Genomic DNA, 16,656 nt, shown 5'->3' on the forward strand with positions numbered 1-16,656 from the left:
GGCCGCACCGCCTCCCGTGGGCGGAGCGGGCGCAGGGAGGGAGGGAGGGAGGCGGCGCGGGCAGCGGCGGCATGTCGCACCCGTCCCCCAGCGCCCGGCCCGGCAACCCCCGCAACCCCCGCGCCTTCTTCGATGTGGACATCGGGGACGAGCGAGGTGGGGCCGGGGCTTCGGCCTGCGGGGCGGTGTGGGCCGGGGCGATGTGGACGGGGAGGGAGCGGGGGGGGCACGGCGGCAACATGGCCCCCGCGGGCCCTGCGCGCCGCTTCTCGCCCTGCTTTCGCCGGGCGCGGAGCTCCGCCGCTGTCAGAGGGAGGGGGGGGACGCGGCCCCGCGGAGCCCCGCGGCCGGGCAGAGCCGCCCCACACGGCGCAACGGGCAGCTGCGGCCCCGCACGGCCCTGGGGCCGCCATTTGCTCCCCGCCGGGCCCCAGGCGCCCCGGGCTGGCGGCGGCCGCGGGTGGCGGTGGCGGTGTCGCCGGGGGTGTTGGAAGGTGTGGGCACGGGGGCGGAGCTGGGATAAAAAATGACGGGGAAGGGCGGCGGGGCAGTGCCTGGAGGCGTGGGTTGGCAGAGCCCACGTTGGCGCGGTGCTGCCTCCAGAGCGCCGTGCGGCTGTTCGGAAGAATGAGGAGGATGAGGTGGTCTGCTTTGTACTGACTTCCAGCCATCTGATTTCATTCCCGCGTTAATTAGAGTTAGTATAGTTACACTCAGCGTCCGGGAGAGTGAGGCTGTTAGGCTGAGGAGAAGAGGGGAGCATCCTCTCTGATGGCGGCACCAAGGGGGGACAGCACCGTAAGGAGCCAGCTTGTGACAAGGTGACAGAGCGACACAAAATCCATCTGTCCACTCTTGTAGGGTGTGTGATCTTTCCAGGTTTCGCTTCCTGTACGTTTTTAGGTGTAAGGACTGCTTAGTAGCACCTGTAACTGTACAGAGCCATTATTCGCCTGCAAGTTCAGCATTACTCCATTTTAGTAAAATGGGAGCGTAAGGGAATGAGGAGTAAGGTTGGTTTACATGCTTGACATAAACTTTTTGATCAAAAAATCTGAAACATTGACTTCCTTTGCCCTGTAATGCTCGATAAATCACTGTGCCAAGGCCAGGACTTAACATTTTCTCATTTTCTGTCATTTCAGTTGGACGCATTGTCTTTGAATTATTTGCTGACATTGTACCTAAAACTGCCGAAAACTTCCGTGCGTTATGTACGGGAGAGAAAGGAACAGGGCCCACAACTGGAAAACCTCTCCATTATAAAGGATGCCCTTTCCATAGAAGTAAGTCCTGTGAAATCCTTCATTATCAATATTTGAAATAATGGTAAATGTTATTGTGGAGCATTTGTTGAAGAAATAATGACTGAAACTAAGTTTTTGACTTTTTGATTCTCCTAATCTCTAGATATTGTCTGCCGTGCATTGTCAATAAATTTGCATTATAAATTCATCAGTAAATTAGCAAAACTAATTTAATGTGAGTTGTAAATAGGTTGAAGTGGTTTTCAGGTAAAGAATCAAATTTCAAATAACGTTCACTGAATAGAAAAGGAATGTGTGGGTGAGGATAACTAAAATGTGGTTTGCATTTTATTTAGGCGCAGTGCTGATGACTGGGATTGCTCGTCATCTCTGAATTGTTTGGTCTGCAGTGCCTTTCCTGCCTTGCTGCTATATTTTGTAATTATTTTCTTTTACAGTTATTAAGCAGTTCATGGTCCAGGGTGGAGATTTCTCAAATCAAAATGGCACTGGTGGAGAAAGTATTTATGGTGAAAAATTTGAAGATGAAAACTTTCATTATAAGGTAATATATTAAAAATAGTAATTGCATCCAGTTTTTGAATTTTCAGTGAATTTTAGTTTTCTTCAAGTTCAGCACTAGTGCTCTTTAGTCCACTGTTAATGTATTTTTAAGCAGTGGAATGAATGCAGCAAAAAATCCCCCTACTAGTTTGTCCTTAGAGTCTTTATTGAGTACAGAAGAAAGCATCCACCTTATTAAGAAAGGGCAACCATAGTCTACATTTTTTTTTAATTGCACCATCAGAAATTAATTTGAAACAGTATTTCTGTTCCATTGAAGGAGGTAGGGATACTATTGTAAAAGAGTGACAAATGGGATTTGAGTATGTACAGGTCTGGATTTGAGGATGTTGTTTTAAGAGATGTTGGCTTTGATGGCAGAGCTAACTTCAGAAACTCCTACCCCCCATTATTTATTCCCACTCCTGTATCAGAGCACACTAATTATAGCACCAATGCAACTGTTCATGGATCCATTCTATACATTAAAAAATGTATCTTTTAAATGAGCTATTTCATGTATTTTATAGTGTAGCAAGTTTGTTCACCCTGCTGCAGGATGGCAGGAAGGAGCTACACTGTGAGAGTAGGAAATTAAAAAGCCATCTTTGTCCCCAAAATCAATGTCTAGTGATACCAGGGAGACTGTAGCTGCATGTGCCTTACACATTCAAACAGGTACAATTAACAGGTACAATTCTTGAACACTGCTTGTGTCAGGATCTGTCCTGTACCTTTCCTTGTTTCTTGGGGAATTGGCATTAACTTCAAAATGCCCATTGCCATTCTTCAGGCTTCTCTTTGATATCAAAATCCAATTTGGTTGATGGCTGCAGGGGTCTGTCTTTTGACATAAGACTGACTTCTTTTTCTTCATTTCTTCTGAAGAAGAAATGTTTGTCTTCTATATTTTTAAATCATTTTTAGAAGAAGTTTTAGTTCTACCTTTATATAAAAGGGGTATTCCAGACAGAAAGGGAAGAAAACTGCCTTTTACCATACTGTACAGCAGGTCCTCGTTTGTTCTGTCGGTGTTTATATGGTTACCTGTAAATTGGAATAAATGGCAAGACTTTGCCAGTGGTCAGCTTATCACGTCAGGTCACTCCCAGTCCACTTTTTTGGTGTCACTTCTCCAGCTAATGGCTGTACAATTGTGAAACACCCAATTTACTCAGTCCCCAAGCAGCGTTGTTTCCATGCCAATTTTGCAAGCCTTGAATTTCTCAGTCTGATTTTTCCAGACTTTTTTACTTGTTTTGTAAGCTTACCAAATGACAAGCAGAAACATCATGGGAGAAATACTTCATCTGAAACGTTTTTCAAAACCATTTCATGGCAAGAAAATGCACCTGAGTTATCGGGAGTTTTGTTGATAAATATGACTCACTTCATGGGACTGCTGCCGAGACTTGGTCCCAAGCAAAATGGAGTTGCATGTAAATGTTCTGAAGATCAGAGCCACCAGACTTCTGGCTCTAACTTTGTGGCTTCTCTTCTGAATGTTTACAGACAACACGTGCATGTGTAAGGCAATGCCAGAGCTTACTGTTCCTTGGCTCTCTGTTTACAGACCAGTGCTGTCTAGCGTTAGTTGTAATTAAAAAGAAAAAAAAAAAAAGGTGAAAACGTACCTATTTCTCAGGTGATCTGTCCCAACTCAGTAGCTGACCATCGCAGAGTGGATTGATTGTAGAAGAAGCGGACAGGAAATGTTCAGAGTGCCAAGTCGCACATGTGGCTCTGCTTGCTAGGACACTGGGTTCTTTATATGATGTTATAACAGATCTTGATTATGTTGGTTGCGATTTGATGTGCAGCACGACAAACCGGGGCTGCTGAGCATGGCAAATGCAGGACCTGGCACTAACGGCTCCCAGTTCTTCATTACCACGGTGCCTACTTCTCACCTGGACGGGAAACATGTGGTGTTCGGCCAAGTGATCAAAGGAATGGGTGTCGTTAAAATATTAGAAAACGTCGAAGTAAATGGAGAAAATCCTGCTAAGGTAAGCAAAACTCATGGCACCTAGGGGTGGTGGCTTTTCTTCTCGTATATGAAATTTTATGCAGTCACCAAATTGATTTGACCTTTATTTTTTTGAGGAGGATTAAATATTTTTTTTTCCAAAGCAATAAAAGGCCCTGTTTTTAACAGGTTGCTTTGGGGAAAATATTGAAACATTACCTCTCATTCTCCTATTGTAGTCTTGTCAATGGTACCTAGTTAAATATTAGAGGATGTCTGATTTCTTGAATCTGAAACATAACATGTCTTGTGAAAGTACTGGGAAGGGAAAACGGTTATTTTGTGGTTGAAACCTATTAAAACGGTTACACATTTTGAAGTGTTTTAGAAAATTCAGTGAGGTGGAATTAGAAGGTGGAATTCAAAACCCTACCTACCTGATAAGTCATTGTTATGAATGTTATGTCAGAAATAGTTTTATTTCTGGATAAGCTGTTGTTGTAGGTCATGCCAGTTTTTGCTTGCTTCAGAAACGAAGACCTCTGTAACGTGAAAAGACTTGGCAGTTTGAGAAAGATCCGTTGTCTCTAAAGTACTGAAATTTCAATGGCTTGTGTTTTGCTGAAGCTCAGCATGCTGCCAGCTCCTCTTCCAGCCCCCCTGTAGAGCGTGGGTATGGTGTTGGTGGAAGGCTGCTTCCCAAAGGCAGTGCTTTCTGTGATAAAAGCCTTTTGATGAGGATAGGCTAATTACATGATGGGCTTCTGAAATCAACGCACCCAAACAACACATGAAAAAGCATTTCTACTGAGTTTTAAAGAGTCTATAGAAGTTGTGGCTTTTTTTCCCCCCTCAAAGTTGTCTTAATAAGCAAACCTGCTATTTATTTTTCAGTTGTGCGTCATTGCAGAATGTGGAGAGCTAAAGGAAGGAGATGACTGGGGAATTGTTCCCCAGGATGGTTCTGGAGATGCTCATCCAGATTTTCCTGAAGACTCAGATATAGACTTAAAAGATGTAAGTAGTTTTCTTTTAAGGTACTTATTTTACAGAATGCAACACTTGTAAGCAATCTGAGTTACATGGCATCTGCGATGTTCACTGAGCGTTTTTTTTTTTTTTTAAATCAATGTAGATTAAGTGGTAATGTTTAGTTTTAAGAAAGTGAATGTTGGGGGAGGAGACTGCAATCTTTTTTTTTTCATTGCTAATTACAACTGATTTTTTCCTAATAACTAAAACCACAATAGTTTTTTTCCTGTCCATTTCTTTTTACTCATTTTTTGCTTGTGCTGTAGTGACAGTGTAATTATGAGAACTCCATCCCAGAGATGATTAACTTAGTATTGTACATGCGCACTTTTTCTGTACAACCTTTAACATAATTCATCCTTTAAAAATTGCCTCACTTACTAAAAATAATAAAGGATAAAACTTTTACAATATTTTTAGTATATCCGTGCTAGATGCTCTCAGTTCCCAGTAGCTGTTTGCTTTTCAGGTCGTTCAAACTGAAGGAAGACTGGTTGCCGAGAGTTAGGGAGCAGGCTGGCGAAAGCAGCTCTTATGCAGCTTCTTACTTTATCCTGATAGTGAAATAGATAAGCTGTGGAAATCAAACACTGTGAGAGGGGAATAAAAAGGGGGCCACGATGTATGTGTAGATTCCAAATACAGAATTAGAAATGGAGAGAATGGTAAGAAACAAAAACCTTACAGCTAGAAACCAGAAACTCCTTGTATCTGGCTATTGATACGGTGAAAGAGGTTTTGGATGGCATTTGCTGTGGTCTAGATCTGAGCTTGGCAGATGCCTGCCTCCCTTAAACATGTTTATACAAACTAACCGCAGAAACCGTGGTGACATTCATCTTCTGCTGCGATGATCAGTTTTTTCAAGGATATTAATTCTAATTGGGTAGAAGTGTAAACCGATAGTCTTAAAAATGGCAATATATACATTTGACAGATCTGAAGGCAACTGTGGTACAGACAGCAGTAACTATAAACTGTTTCTTGCCACTGGAAAAGTAACTTAACACTTGAAGTATATGCCATTCTGGAAATAGAAGTGATGGATTTGATGCACGCTGGCAGTTTTCTTTTTCTTCTTCCATTGATGTTGGAAGTATTTTGAGAGAAAGATGTGTGTTGCTATGACTTTTGTTGAGAACGTGCAGATCTCAGGTGACTCTAGTACCATTTTGAGAAGCAGAAGATGAAATATTCCTGTAAATAAGGCAGTATTGGTTGAATACTTTCATTGTTAGCATGCCTTCCTTTCCGTGAATAATGGTCAACATCTTTATTTATAGCTTTCTGTGTGGGTAGCAGCGTTGAGGGGAAAGAATTGTGCTGCTGTGTTGTCTCTGGTGTTTTCTTACTCTTAACGCGGTAGAAAACCCATTAGTAATTTCATCTTTCAGACTATTGCATTACTTAAAGTATAGAATATTACAGAAGTGGTTTGAAGTTAGTATTTATCTAAAATTGCAGTACTTCTGAGATCTTTGAAAGAAGATGGACATGGGATCCTACTGTTAAATACAAAGTAAACCAAGACTTCTCTCATAAGTAAATTTATACCTTATATTTTCCATCTATTCATTAGGTTGACAAGATTGTGGCCATAGCAGAAGACATAAAGAATATAGGAAATACTTTCTTCAAATCGCAAAATTGGGCAATGGCAGCTAAAAAGTATAGTAAAAGTTTACGGTAAGGCTATCATCATTAAATGAGGTAGTTCCTGTAATCCAAATTAATTCTGATATCAAGCAATTATACATGCATTTTAAAAATGCCTGTTGCTGTGTTTTTCTTTTTTTTTCTGTTTTAAAAAATAGCTTTCAGAGTCTAGAAAACAGCTGGTTGTTCTTTAGCTACCAATACAAGTAGGTCTTCTACTTACTGCTAGACTAAGAGCTATAGGCAAGAAGTATTGTTTTGAATTGAATAAAAGCTCCTCTATTAATGCTGCTGCTGTGCTGGTGCATAATTGGGAAGAAAAGCACAATAGGATACTGTGTATTTGGAGAGGAAGGGAGGGAGATACTTGTCAGATTTCGAATAAGCAGTAGCTTTAGGAGATGGGTAGGCTCAAGAGAGAGCACCCCCAAATGTGATGCTTATTAATTCATTATTATTTTTTGTTTTGAGGCATTGTGCCATTGTCCTGTCTCCATGTATAATTCAGACTTGCCTTTAAAATCACGATCTTTGTTTCCATACTGCTCCTTTCTTCTTTCACGATTTTTACTTTATGTGTATGTGGTTCTCCTGTTAACTTTTTTAAAAAGTTATACTGACCTTTTTTCCTACCTTCCTTACGATCACTGGTTAATGAGCAGTGACAGTAAGGAAAGAAAAAACATTCAGGCATATTTAATGCTTCAGCTGTGTTTTAACCAATTAAGTTTCAAACAAATGATGTCTTTCTAAAGCATAAAAATTAATCCATACAGATAATTAACCCAAGATGCAACCTCTCCGCCTTCAAAAATCCTTTCATAGTACAACTTAAAACCTGAAATAAATAGGATTGATATGTAAGCCCTTGAGAAATCATACAGAAGAAAGGCTGGAATAGATCTTTAAGTAACTAACCAAGTATCAGGTATAAAATTTTGCCATCCCTCACAATTAGCTGTCTTGCTCACTCTTAAGCTGATGAGCCAATGAAGGCTCTTCCAGTTTGTGCAGACAGCTTCTCGTTGATACTCATTGTTTGTCCTAGTGGATGGAAGGGAGAGTAGCTTTTCTAAAGTAGACAAATCTGATTGTTCCAGCTCTTCTTTATGGGTCATATTTTCATACTTGAATGGACATGCCCTACTGTTCTCCCTGAAGTCTAATACTTTATGTAGGATGGAGTATTTTGGTTGGCACTTCTTGGGAACTGACAGGAGTAGCTCTTATCGGGGGCATCACCCATGTCTTCTGTACAACTCGCCTAGCAAACAAACCATCTGGTGGTTTTACTTGTTTTTTTTAAATCAGCGTTGCATTGTGCATTCTTTAATGCTTATATTCTATTATAACCTTCAGTTCTTCTTATCTTATTGCTGCTTAACCAGTTATTTTTCACGTCAGAATTTATACTTTCTTGTCCAAAATGTGTTACTTTCCCTTGTCTCTGCTCATATTCATCTTACAGATTTCTTTGGCTTGGAAGCTCTGATTTTGTTTCCAGAATGGTTGAAGTCTGTCATGTTTTGTTGTGATTTATAAATACCATAGGTGCATTCTATTTGTTTTGAACATAACTCACTACGTATTATTTTCCTTAGCTTCTTACCTTACCCTTTTTTCTCTCTTCTGGTTCTTATTTCTTGCATGATGCCCAGCAAGCGGACAAATCACTGGGATTATGTCTTACTTACATTTTAAGTATTGCTTATTTCTGTACTCCAAGATTGTGTACAAACCATCCAACGCTCAAAAGATAGGGATGAAAAATTAAAACTCCATAAGCACCAATCTGTGAAAACTGCATTAATCATGGCATGCTTAAAATGTGAGTGTACGCAAACACAATTTTGGTAAATTTGATTTTTTTTAAATTAAAACAATAGAAGTTCTGTAAGCACGCCCTTAAAAGAGACAGAACTTTTAGATCCACAACAGGCCTTTGCTACTTGAGATGAAAAGCTGCCAGCATTAACACAGTGTAAATTAAGAAGAATGAGATACAATTTGTCTGTCAGTTTACCTGTGAGGCAGCGATGCAGTAAATAATAGGCCTTGGTCCTGAACCAGGGTCAGTTTTGAAATTCAGGAAAACGCACCTCAGAGTCGTCACTGGAAAGCAGGTGGAGTTAACGCTAATAACATTCTTGCCTCTACAAAGGAAAGTTAGCTTTAGCTTTTCACCATAAATGCCTAAATTAACTAAAATCTTACTGAAGAAGAGATGAAGCTTCCTATGAATGTGGAAGGTGCTATAGTGGCATTGCTTTTTGCCACAGATGAGCATTATGTTTGTTGGGAATAAGCACTGAGATAAATTCTAATGGGTTTAACGCCATCTAGGATAGTGCATTTGTCTAAGAATAAAAGATGCCGTCAGTACAGTAAAGGGATAGCAGTATTTTCCTCTTTTGGTCTAATACTTACTGAGCTACAGGAAAACATTCACTGATTCATCTTCTTAAATACACAAATACAAATAAATACTTGTAATAGTGGAATTGACACTGCATTACAAATGCCAGCTTGCACTTACCTGTGGAAAGATAGCTCAGGGCAGAAGAAAACAGAATTTGCAACACTAACGCACGCTCTTTGTAAACCTGTTTTTCTCCAGGTATGTAGAAGCTTCTGAAACGGTGGCAGAAGAGGCTGACAAGCCAAAGCTGAAGACCATTGGGCTGACTTGTGTTTTAAACATCGGTGCCTGTAAGCTAAAACTGTCCGACTGGCAGGGAGCCATTGACAGTTGTTCGGAGGTAAATTTAGTGTTAAGTAATTTGATTAGCAGTTGGCCTATGTCGAGAATGGAGACTGAAACTGCAAAGCTTTTTTAAAGTTCTTCCGACAAGTTCAAGGTTTGAAAGTATGAAGTAGAAGGCAGGTTGTGAAGTTACCACAAACCTTCTGGTATGTGGCTTTTTGAAATGATTTTAAAATTGAAAAGGAATTTAAAAGCAAAACTTCTGTTGCTTATTGTCAGAAAAAATACATACTGGGATTGTCAGTTCTGTTTCCTAAGAACAGAGCTAATGTTTAAATTACAGAGAGTCTTCAGTGAAAGAAGAGTATTTTTTTTCCTGGAAGACTTAAAGACTAATACAAGCAAAACATTTTACTTGTTTTCAGATCTGATGGGCCTGAATTTCATTCACTGAAATGAATTTTCCAATTAAATCCCTTTCAGGTAGGGTAGTGGTGAAAGGAAACTGGTGAAGGGGAAAAAAAGGAAGGAAACAAATGCAACTGATCTGCATGTGAGGGATCTGTGAAGAGCTGGCTTGCTTTCTAGGCTGCTGGTGGTGTTCTGCACTGAACATTCATAAACCCATGTCCTCAGACGGACAAATGGAGGGGTAAAAAAGTGTAACATGGCATCTGTCCTCTAGAAAATGATCGACTGAAACAGCGTTTAAATGTCACAGAAATTGATAATCCTAATACTTGCAATTGTGGAAAAACTTTTTTTTTTAAGATTATAGAATTGTTCGATCAAAGCAAGTCCCTAACTGTAGTAGCCATCTGTAACGCATTTAGCTTAGATATCATAGCAAGTGTTAAACTGTGTATCAGTGTTTTAATTAGACCACCAGTCTCTAAGACCAGTTTCTAAGACTAACTAGTAGAGTTCAAGTAATTGTTGATGAGGAACTATACAGTTTCAGTGATGATTTCCTAAGGCCAAAAGTTTTTTTTTTTTTTAATTACCAGTCTGTAATACATGCATTGTTTGGTGTAAATAAGAAGTTACAGAGAGCTGAACCTGTTCAAACAAGCCTTGTGTTAAAATAGCTGTAAGCACACTTGGTCCAGCTGGAAACGAGGAATGCTATGTGCACCTGGTACAGGCACCTAAGTTTTTAACTCTTGACAGAGAAGAGGTTCAAGGCCTTATAGCAGATAGATCAAGACGAGCTCTCAGAGCAATACTTTATACGAACAGCCAATACTGAGGTGTTTTTAAAAAATCTAGATGCAGCTTCTAGCATCTAGAATTCCTAATTAATGAGTTAAAGTTAATGAATGAAACTAACAAAGCCCCACAGTCACACAGATTTCCTCTAATCATTGAACAACTTTTTATTTCTAAAAATTGAAAAAAAAAGAAGTATAATATAGTTCTATCTTTGCAGTAAGAAAAAAACAATGGGATTTTCACAGGCAAGAAAAAGCTCCTGAAGAGAATGGAGCTATCCAAATTAATGGAGGTAGTTTGAAAAAAATAATTAGTGAGTGACTTGACTAGTGGAACAATCTCTTTACCTGGTCACGTATTTCCTATTTTGGTATTGTCATATTAGAGCTGGAACGTACACATTAGCGAAACCATTCGTGTCAGAAAAGGGATGATACCTGAAACATGACAAGGTTCCTGAATCACAAGATGGAGTGCTTGCATCCTTCTATTCTGCAGTGAAAAAAGCTTTACAGAAAATTGACTTTTTTTTTTTTATGATGCTGCTGTAGAGGGTTTTCTTGGTGCGAAGGGAGGAGCTGCAATACAGAACAGTGAGCATCAAGGTTAGGATAACCTGAGCTGCAGCAGCAGCTTTGCTTTGACAGCTGTATTGATCAGCACAGGTTCCATTTCATCGTAATGTATGCTGGCCCTTGACAGAAGCCCACTTGTGGTGCAGCAGTACTGAAAGCGATCAGATAGCCATTCAGTGTGCTCCATTATAGCATCCCTTTTTGCAGTTAATGTTTTGACAGCTCACCCTCAAATCAAATAGGGAGATTGTCTGCTGGTGGGAACTGCCATTTGCAGAGATGGGAGGCTGTGAAGTATACTAAATGTTAATGTGACAATTTTATTAAATTTACAGGCTCTTAAAATAGATCCAGCAAATACTAAAGCTCTCTACAGACGGGCTCAAGGATGGCAGGGAATAAAAGATCTCGATCAGGCACTGGTAATGATTAGACTATTTACATTATTTTTGGTATATCTAAATATTTCATCAGAACGTTCATTTATATTTGTTTTTATTTAAGGCTGATCTTAAGAAGGCTCATGAAATAGCCCCTGAAGACAAAGGTAAAATAAAGCTGTTTCTCTACAGATCCTATACTTTAAGAATGTAACCAGGGTAATACTTACATAAGAAATCATACCAATGTGATGCCTAAAATGGTGGCTTCTAATAACAGTTGAAACTTAGAAGCTGATTTATTGAGCACAGAGCCCACTGACATGGAACACCTGTTTTTATACAGCATTGATGTGTCTGGTACCCTGGGCAACTGCTTATGTAGGTGTAGTTTTACAGCTATGCTCTAAGTGGTCATACTAATTTTCTGGTCTTACCAGTACCTAACAGATCATAAATTCTAGATCATAAATTTTAGATCATAAATTCTGAGTGGACACCAATACTATGCTTCCTACATCCTCCCCTACATGGTCACCTTCCAGGTAAATCAAAGGGAAAGCCTTTTTGCTGCTGGTATCTGACCTAGCAGAAGATCAAATGCAGTTTAGTGTACAAAATAATATGGGTAATTTGCAGCAGTGAGACCTGCTCTTGACATATTAGGAAACCTAACGTAACCTAAAGACACTGTATCATGGATTTTCTTTTTAAACAGCTATCCAGACAGAAACACTCAAAATCAAGCAGAAGATAAAAGCCCAAAAGGAGAAAGAGAAGGCAGCTTATGCTAAAATGTTCGCTTGATATTTTTATTGTTAAGCTTTTAATTCTATGCACTAACTCTTGTAAAAGACAAAATGGAGCTGGAAGCAACTGTTCCCTCTTTCATTTGCCCTGTACTGCACTTCTTGGTGTTTACAACTTAAAGGTCTAATAATAAAGACATTGTTCAAAGGTGAAGTGTTTTTCTTCTTTTAAGGTGTAAGAACTTGTTTTGTGATTCAGGTATGTTGCTCGCAGTAGGGGTTGTGTTTTTGCTGCTTAATACTTAGGGCCTCCTAAAAAGTCTGGTTTTAACACCAAAGCCATTTAAGCAGTTTGTTAAGATTTATTTTTATTTTTGTTTTTAATTAGTGCAGGCCTGATTTCTTGTCAGGAATAAAAAGTGCTGACAGACATATACCCTGAAGGTGCAAATATTAAACCATTTTTTTAAACCACTTTAGAGTTGTATTACAGATGGGCTCCCTGTCATCATCAGGAAAAAAAAATAATCTGTTTTATGTAAAAAGTGTAACACTTAAGAACAGTGACGGTTTTCTAGACTGATGTACTTTCCCTACTGTGAGGTAGGACTCTACATATAGTAAAGCACTTCCGATAGACAAACACTTTTTTTTTTTTAAGGATAGGTACTAAACTTTTCCATTACACCCTTGATTCTGGATATGGCTCCTGTCATCACTGAACTTCAGCAATAAATCCAAGGTCCAAAGTTCATTTGTCAGTCCTAAGAAGAACTTTCTTCTTCCTGCCACCCAACTCCTGAAAAGAAGTTCTATTTAAATAAGGCTAGGGTTTAACCAGAATGCACCCACCTTCCATTTAATGCAGTGGTCATACCTAAACTTCAGAATGGCATGTTAATCTCAAAACTCTCTAACATTCAAGTCACTGCAGCATAAAATACTCCAACTTTTCTGTTGGTGATCAGAAGTCACTGAATAGTTCTCAGCCACTTCACATCCCGTTATAAGCTGGTCCTCCTCCTCCTTCAGGCACTACCCAGTTAATGTTCTGACTTGGGTCTTTAATATCACACGTTTTGCAGTGGACACAGTTCTGAGCATTTATCTGCAGTCTTGATCCTTCTCCTGTTTCCAGAGGAACATATTCGTAAACACCTGGGAAAAGCACAAGAGCGTGTGACTTCTCTGACTAGTTTCTCTCACATGCACAGTCACCAAGCATAACAAGGGAAGTATAGTACCAGTGTCATTCAACTGCCTTCTTCCATGTTCACCCATTATATTGTCATGAATTTATTTGTAATGTAATAAATTTGAAGACCTCTACTTGAGCCCTTTTCTAGGAAGACAACTAGGACAGAATATTTGAAGTAGCAGGCCAGGTGGACTCCTCTTGAAATACTTAAGTTTTTCACCTTGTAAAATCTCTCTCATGCTCCATTTCTATTACCTACCTGCTGGGCAAAATCTTTGTTCCGGTCCATCGAATATAGCCAAATTCTTGCTCACAGGGACGCTGTCATCTTTCAAAGTCAAATGAGCGGGCTGGTCATGTTCGTGATTTGTACCACTTAAAGCCACAGATGATAGGAGATCAAAACTGATTTTTCCATCAGGCTTTGGGTATTCGATAGGGGTACAATCTTTGGCTGGCTTGAGCTGAGCAAAGTCTGGTCCTAAATACATTTTTAATAAATAAGATTCATTGCAGAATTACAATTTAATCAAGCTATTTTGATTTTCCTCCTCATCGGAATGAAGTACTTCATAGAAGCTAGCCATTTTCATGAGACAAATCTTTTCATGGGACAAGATCTATGCTAAGTAGAATAGTGTTTTAATGGCCTCATCTACAAATCTCCTTCACCACTTTATCATTTATTTCTATAGTTTAAGTCCCCACCACTTGACCAGATACGGTCTAGTTTAAATTAAGAGACTGTGAAAAGAGACTGAGAACATATACATTTAGTATCTTCTTTCAGGAAATAATGCAGTTACCTGGATGTTTTAATGTCCATGGTTCCTTTCCTCTCAGTAGCCAATAAAATATCCCTGTGTAAATCATTCCTCCATACACACCCAGTATGCTGTGGCAGGACGGGCGGATGTTTCTAACTGCATACAGCTCTTTCCAGACCCAGGACTTTTTCAGGTTCTCTTCATATTCTTGCACATCAAGTCCTATGGAAGGACACTACTTGTTAGATACCTACAGTACATAAAGACTATCCTTGAAATAAATAAATAAAAACAATAAAAACAACCAAAACAACCTGCTGAATAAAGACAATTGTTAGCAATGAAGGGAGCAAATTAAGAATTTCAGAATAGTACACTAAGAGTATACTGAACTACATACTTCAGTCTCTTGAAGAAACCACGTTCAGCAGTCGCCAGCAGGTTACCCACTGCTCCTTTGTAACCTCTTTAAACAAGCCACAAGAAGCAATACTTCAAACTTCAGCAAAAAAGTAAAGGTAGCAGACCAGGTGGCTATAACGGCACCCCTACCAGAAAACAGCTCCTCTCCTCTCTCACAGAATCAAGATCTGACCAGTACTGTTTACCTGTGGTCTAAGACCCAGGATTTCAATTTTAAAATCGTCAAGTTAAAAGCTTTTCCTTTACAAGTTCGGCAACCACAAGCATTTTGATATCAGTAACTATGGCTACAGCCCAGTGGAGGACACCAGTGCTAGACAACGTTTCCTCCCTTTGTAACCAGCAAGTTATCAAGCAGTGTTTTACTAAACTTCTGGTTTTCTTTACAAATGCTACAGACATTGCACACTTAGACACATCTCCTGCAATATAATATAGTTAAAGCCAAGCAATTAGAAAAAAAAGTTTCTTCAAATGAAAGTTTCCTCTCCTTCACCAATCTCCATTACTACCATATAGGTTTAGATTTTTTAAAAAAACACATTAAGGGCTTGTCTATACATAAAAACCTACTTCAGTCTGTATTTTCTGCCTCACGTAAGGGTCTGAAAAAAATCCCTAGCTGTGCACAGAGCAGTAGCTGGGCTGTAATCTGTCTTGACAGAGCTGTTAACGGCTTATAAAACCTGCTGATAATCAAAGAAGAGCAGCAGACTAAACTAATAGAGTGTTTATTATCTCAGACAGGTTCTAGGGCTCTAATCGCTCTACCGTGTTACAGTAAACTAGGAGCTTTATCTGTTCAGCACACCTCTGTGCCACCTTCAGTTGCATGTTTCTCTTGCAGAAGAGCTCACTAGAGGTGACTCCATCACTACAGAGAAGAGATTTCTAAAATAATTACGTGGCACCTGGCTATAGTGGTTCTCCAGAGCGGCTGAAATTCTAGCAGCGTTATCTCCCTGTACAGCCTTTGTTAACAGATTTAAAGGGACAAGCAGGGCTTAAATATAACACTACAATGCAGTCAGGGTCAGATGATTACCCCAATGCATTTGAATGACACATAATAGGAAATACACAATCTCACACTGAGAAGACTATAAAGATAGAAAAAAGGATCCTACTAACAACAATACAGTGAAAAGTAAATTTGAAAAATCTCACACTTCTGCTTACGTGTCATCAGCTCCTTTTAATCTTCTGCCTTCTGACTGCAGTCTTTCAGTAAGACTTTTTGAATGATAAAGCTAAAATTTTTAACAGTAGGAACTGAATATATATTCTTGTTTGCTTATACAGGAAGTGCAAGCTTAGTTTTCTCATTAGAGGCTTATTTTTGTCCTAGCGGTAAGATCAATACTTAAGAATAGCTAAGCAAAACTTTATTTCTTAAATCATTTTACAGTATAAATAGTAAACAAACAGTATATATCTTTTTAAACCACCACACTCATTTCATGTTTTGCATTTCCATCAGAAAACTAATTACAGCTAAACCGTTGGTGGCTCCAGCTGAACACAAGGTAACTCCAGATGAGAGCGCAGTGACCTTACCTATTGTCTTTGACTGCAGATTCTCATTCGTTAATTGGCTAAAGATGGCTTCTGAAGCCAACATGCCACTTTTCATTGCAGTGTGGGTCCCTTTGATCTTAGGAACATTCATGAGTCCAGGACTGCAACCAATTAATAATCCACCTGGGAAGGTAAGCTTGGGTATGGACTGAAGAGGAAAAAAAAATTCCTTTTTGTTAAGTGAATATAACATGCTGGAAATCAAACTGGCATGAGACTAGAGTGTCCTTTACACTTGCATGTGCCTGATCTAAATATACATTGACTTAAGTTATTCTACTTAATCAAATGATTTTGGCATAGTAAACAAATAAGAATGCAGACATTGTACTAGGTTTGAGAAGAGACAGCATTTTCCCTATATCCTCCCTCCAACTGCTTTATCTATAAAAAGACTGTGGTAATGTCATCCACTGATACTATTTTCCTCCTTCAATTTTAAGTGAATTCTTTCTTTGAAAGACGTTTGTGCTTCCATTTTCAACATGGTAAGTTGTATCAGTCCCATCTCAGAGTTAATTAGTTGGTGCTGCCTTTTTTTCCATTTGACAAATCTTTTCTGTCAAGCCACACAGCATCCTCCCTCCTCCCCTCAAATTCCA

The 16,656-nt window shown here is 39.4% G+C and overlaps 2 protein-coding genes across 3 annotated transcripts in view; one reads left to right on the forward strand and one right to left on the reverse strand.

The window, feature by feature from the left end:
• PPID (peptidylprolyl isomerase D) lies at window positions 1–12,302 on the forward strand. The gene is made up of 10 exons (XM_083832707.1): window positions 1–156; window positions 1,146–1,286; window positions 1,706–1,812; window positions 3,632–3,820; window positions 4,675–4,797; window positions 6,392–6,498; window positions 9,086–9,227; window positions 11,295–11,381; window positions 11,464–11,506; window positions 12,058–12,302. Exons 1-10 carry the CDS (start codon window positions 72–74, stop codon window positions 12,144–12,146), a joined length of 1,113 nt encoding a protein of 370 aa, XP_083688833.1. The 5' UTR covers window positions 1–71; the 3' UTR covers window positions 12,147–12,302.
• ETFDH (electron transfer flavoprotein dehydrogenase) overlaps window positions 10,524–16,656 on the reverse strand; it is a 19,893-nt gene continuing 13,760 nt past the window's right edge. Inside the window, exons 10-14 of one of the 2 annotated variants that reach the window (XR_014583026.1) lie at window positions 16,034–16,202; window positions 14,093–14,275; window positions 13,546–13,767; window positions 12,941–13,246; window positions 10,524–10,962 (exon numbers count right to left, since the gene is read on the reverse strand). Coding sequence is in view for 1 of the 2 variants with exons in the window: in XM_083832706.1 (XP_083688832.1) it covers window positions 13,083–13,246; window positions 13,546–13,767; window positions 14,093–14,275; window positions 16,034–16,202 (738 nt within the window). In the remaining variant the exon portion in view is untranslated. Of the gene's footprint in view, window positions 10,963–12,439; window positions 13,247–13,545; window positions 13,768–14,092; window positions 14,276–16,033; window positions 16,203–16,656 lie in introns of those variants that run through there. The other variant, XM_083832706.1, reaches the window with a different exon arrangement.

This window comes from Anser anser, assembly GCF_964211835.1.
Source record: "Anser anser genome assembly, chromosome: 4".
Classification (NCBI taxonomy): Eukaryota; Metazoa; Chordata; class Aves; order Anseriformes; family Anatidae; genus Anser; species Anser anser.

What these genes read in the sequence shown, in the direction of transcription:
- PPID (XM_083832707.1), top strand. Translation starts at nt 72, where the DNA reads ATGTCGCACCCGTCCCCCAGCGCCCGGCCCGGCAACCCCCGCAACCCC. An exon ending in ATGAAAACTTTCATTATAAG is followed by an intron (nt 1,813 to 3,631) that starts GTAATATATTAA and finishes TTTGATGTGCAG; the next exon opens with CACGACAAACCGGGGCTGCT. An exon ending in AAGTATAGTAAAAGTTTACG is followed by an intron (nt 6,499 to 9,085) that starts GTAAGGCTATCA and finishes GTTTTTCTCCAG; the next exon opens with GTATGTAGAAGCTTCTGAAA.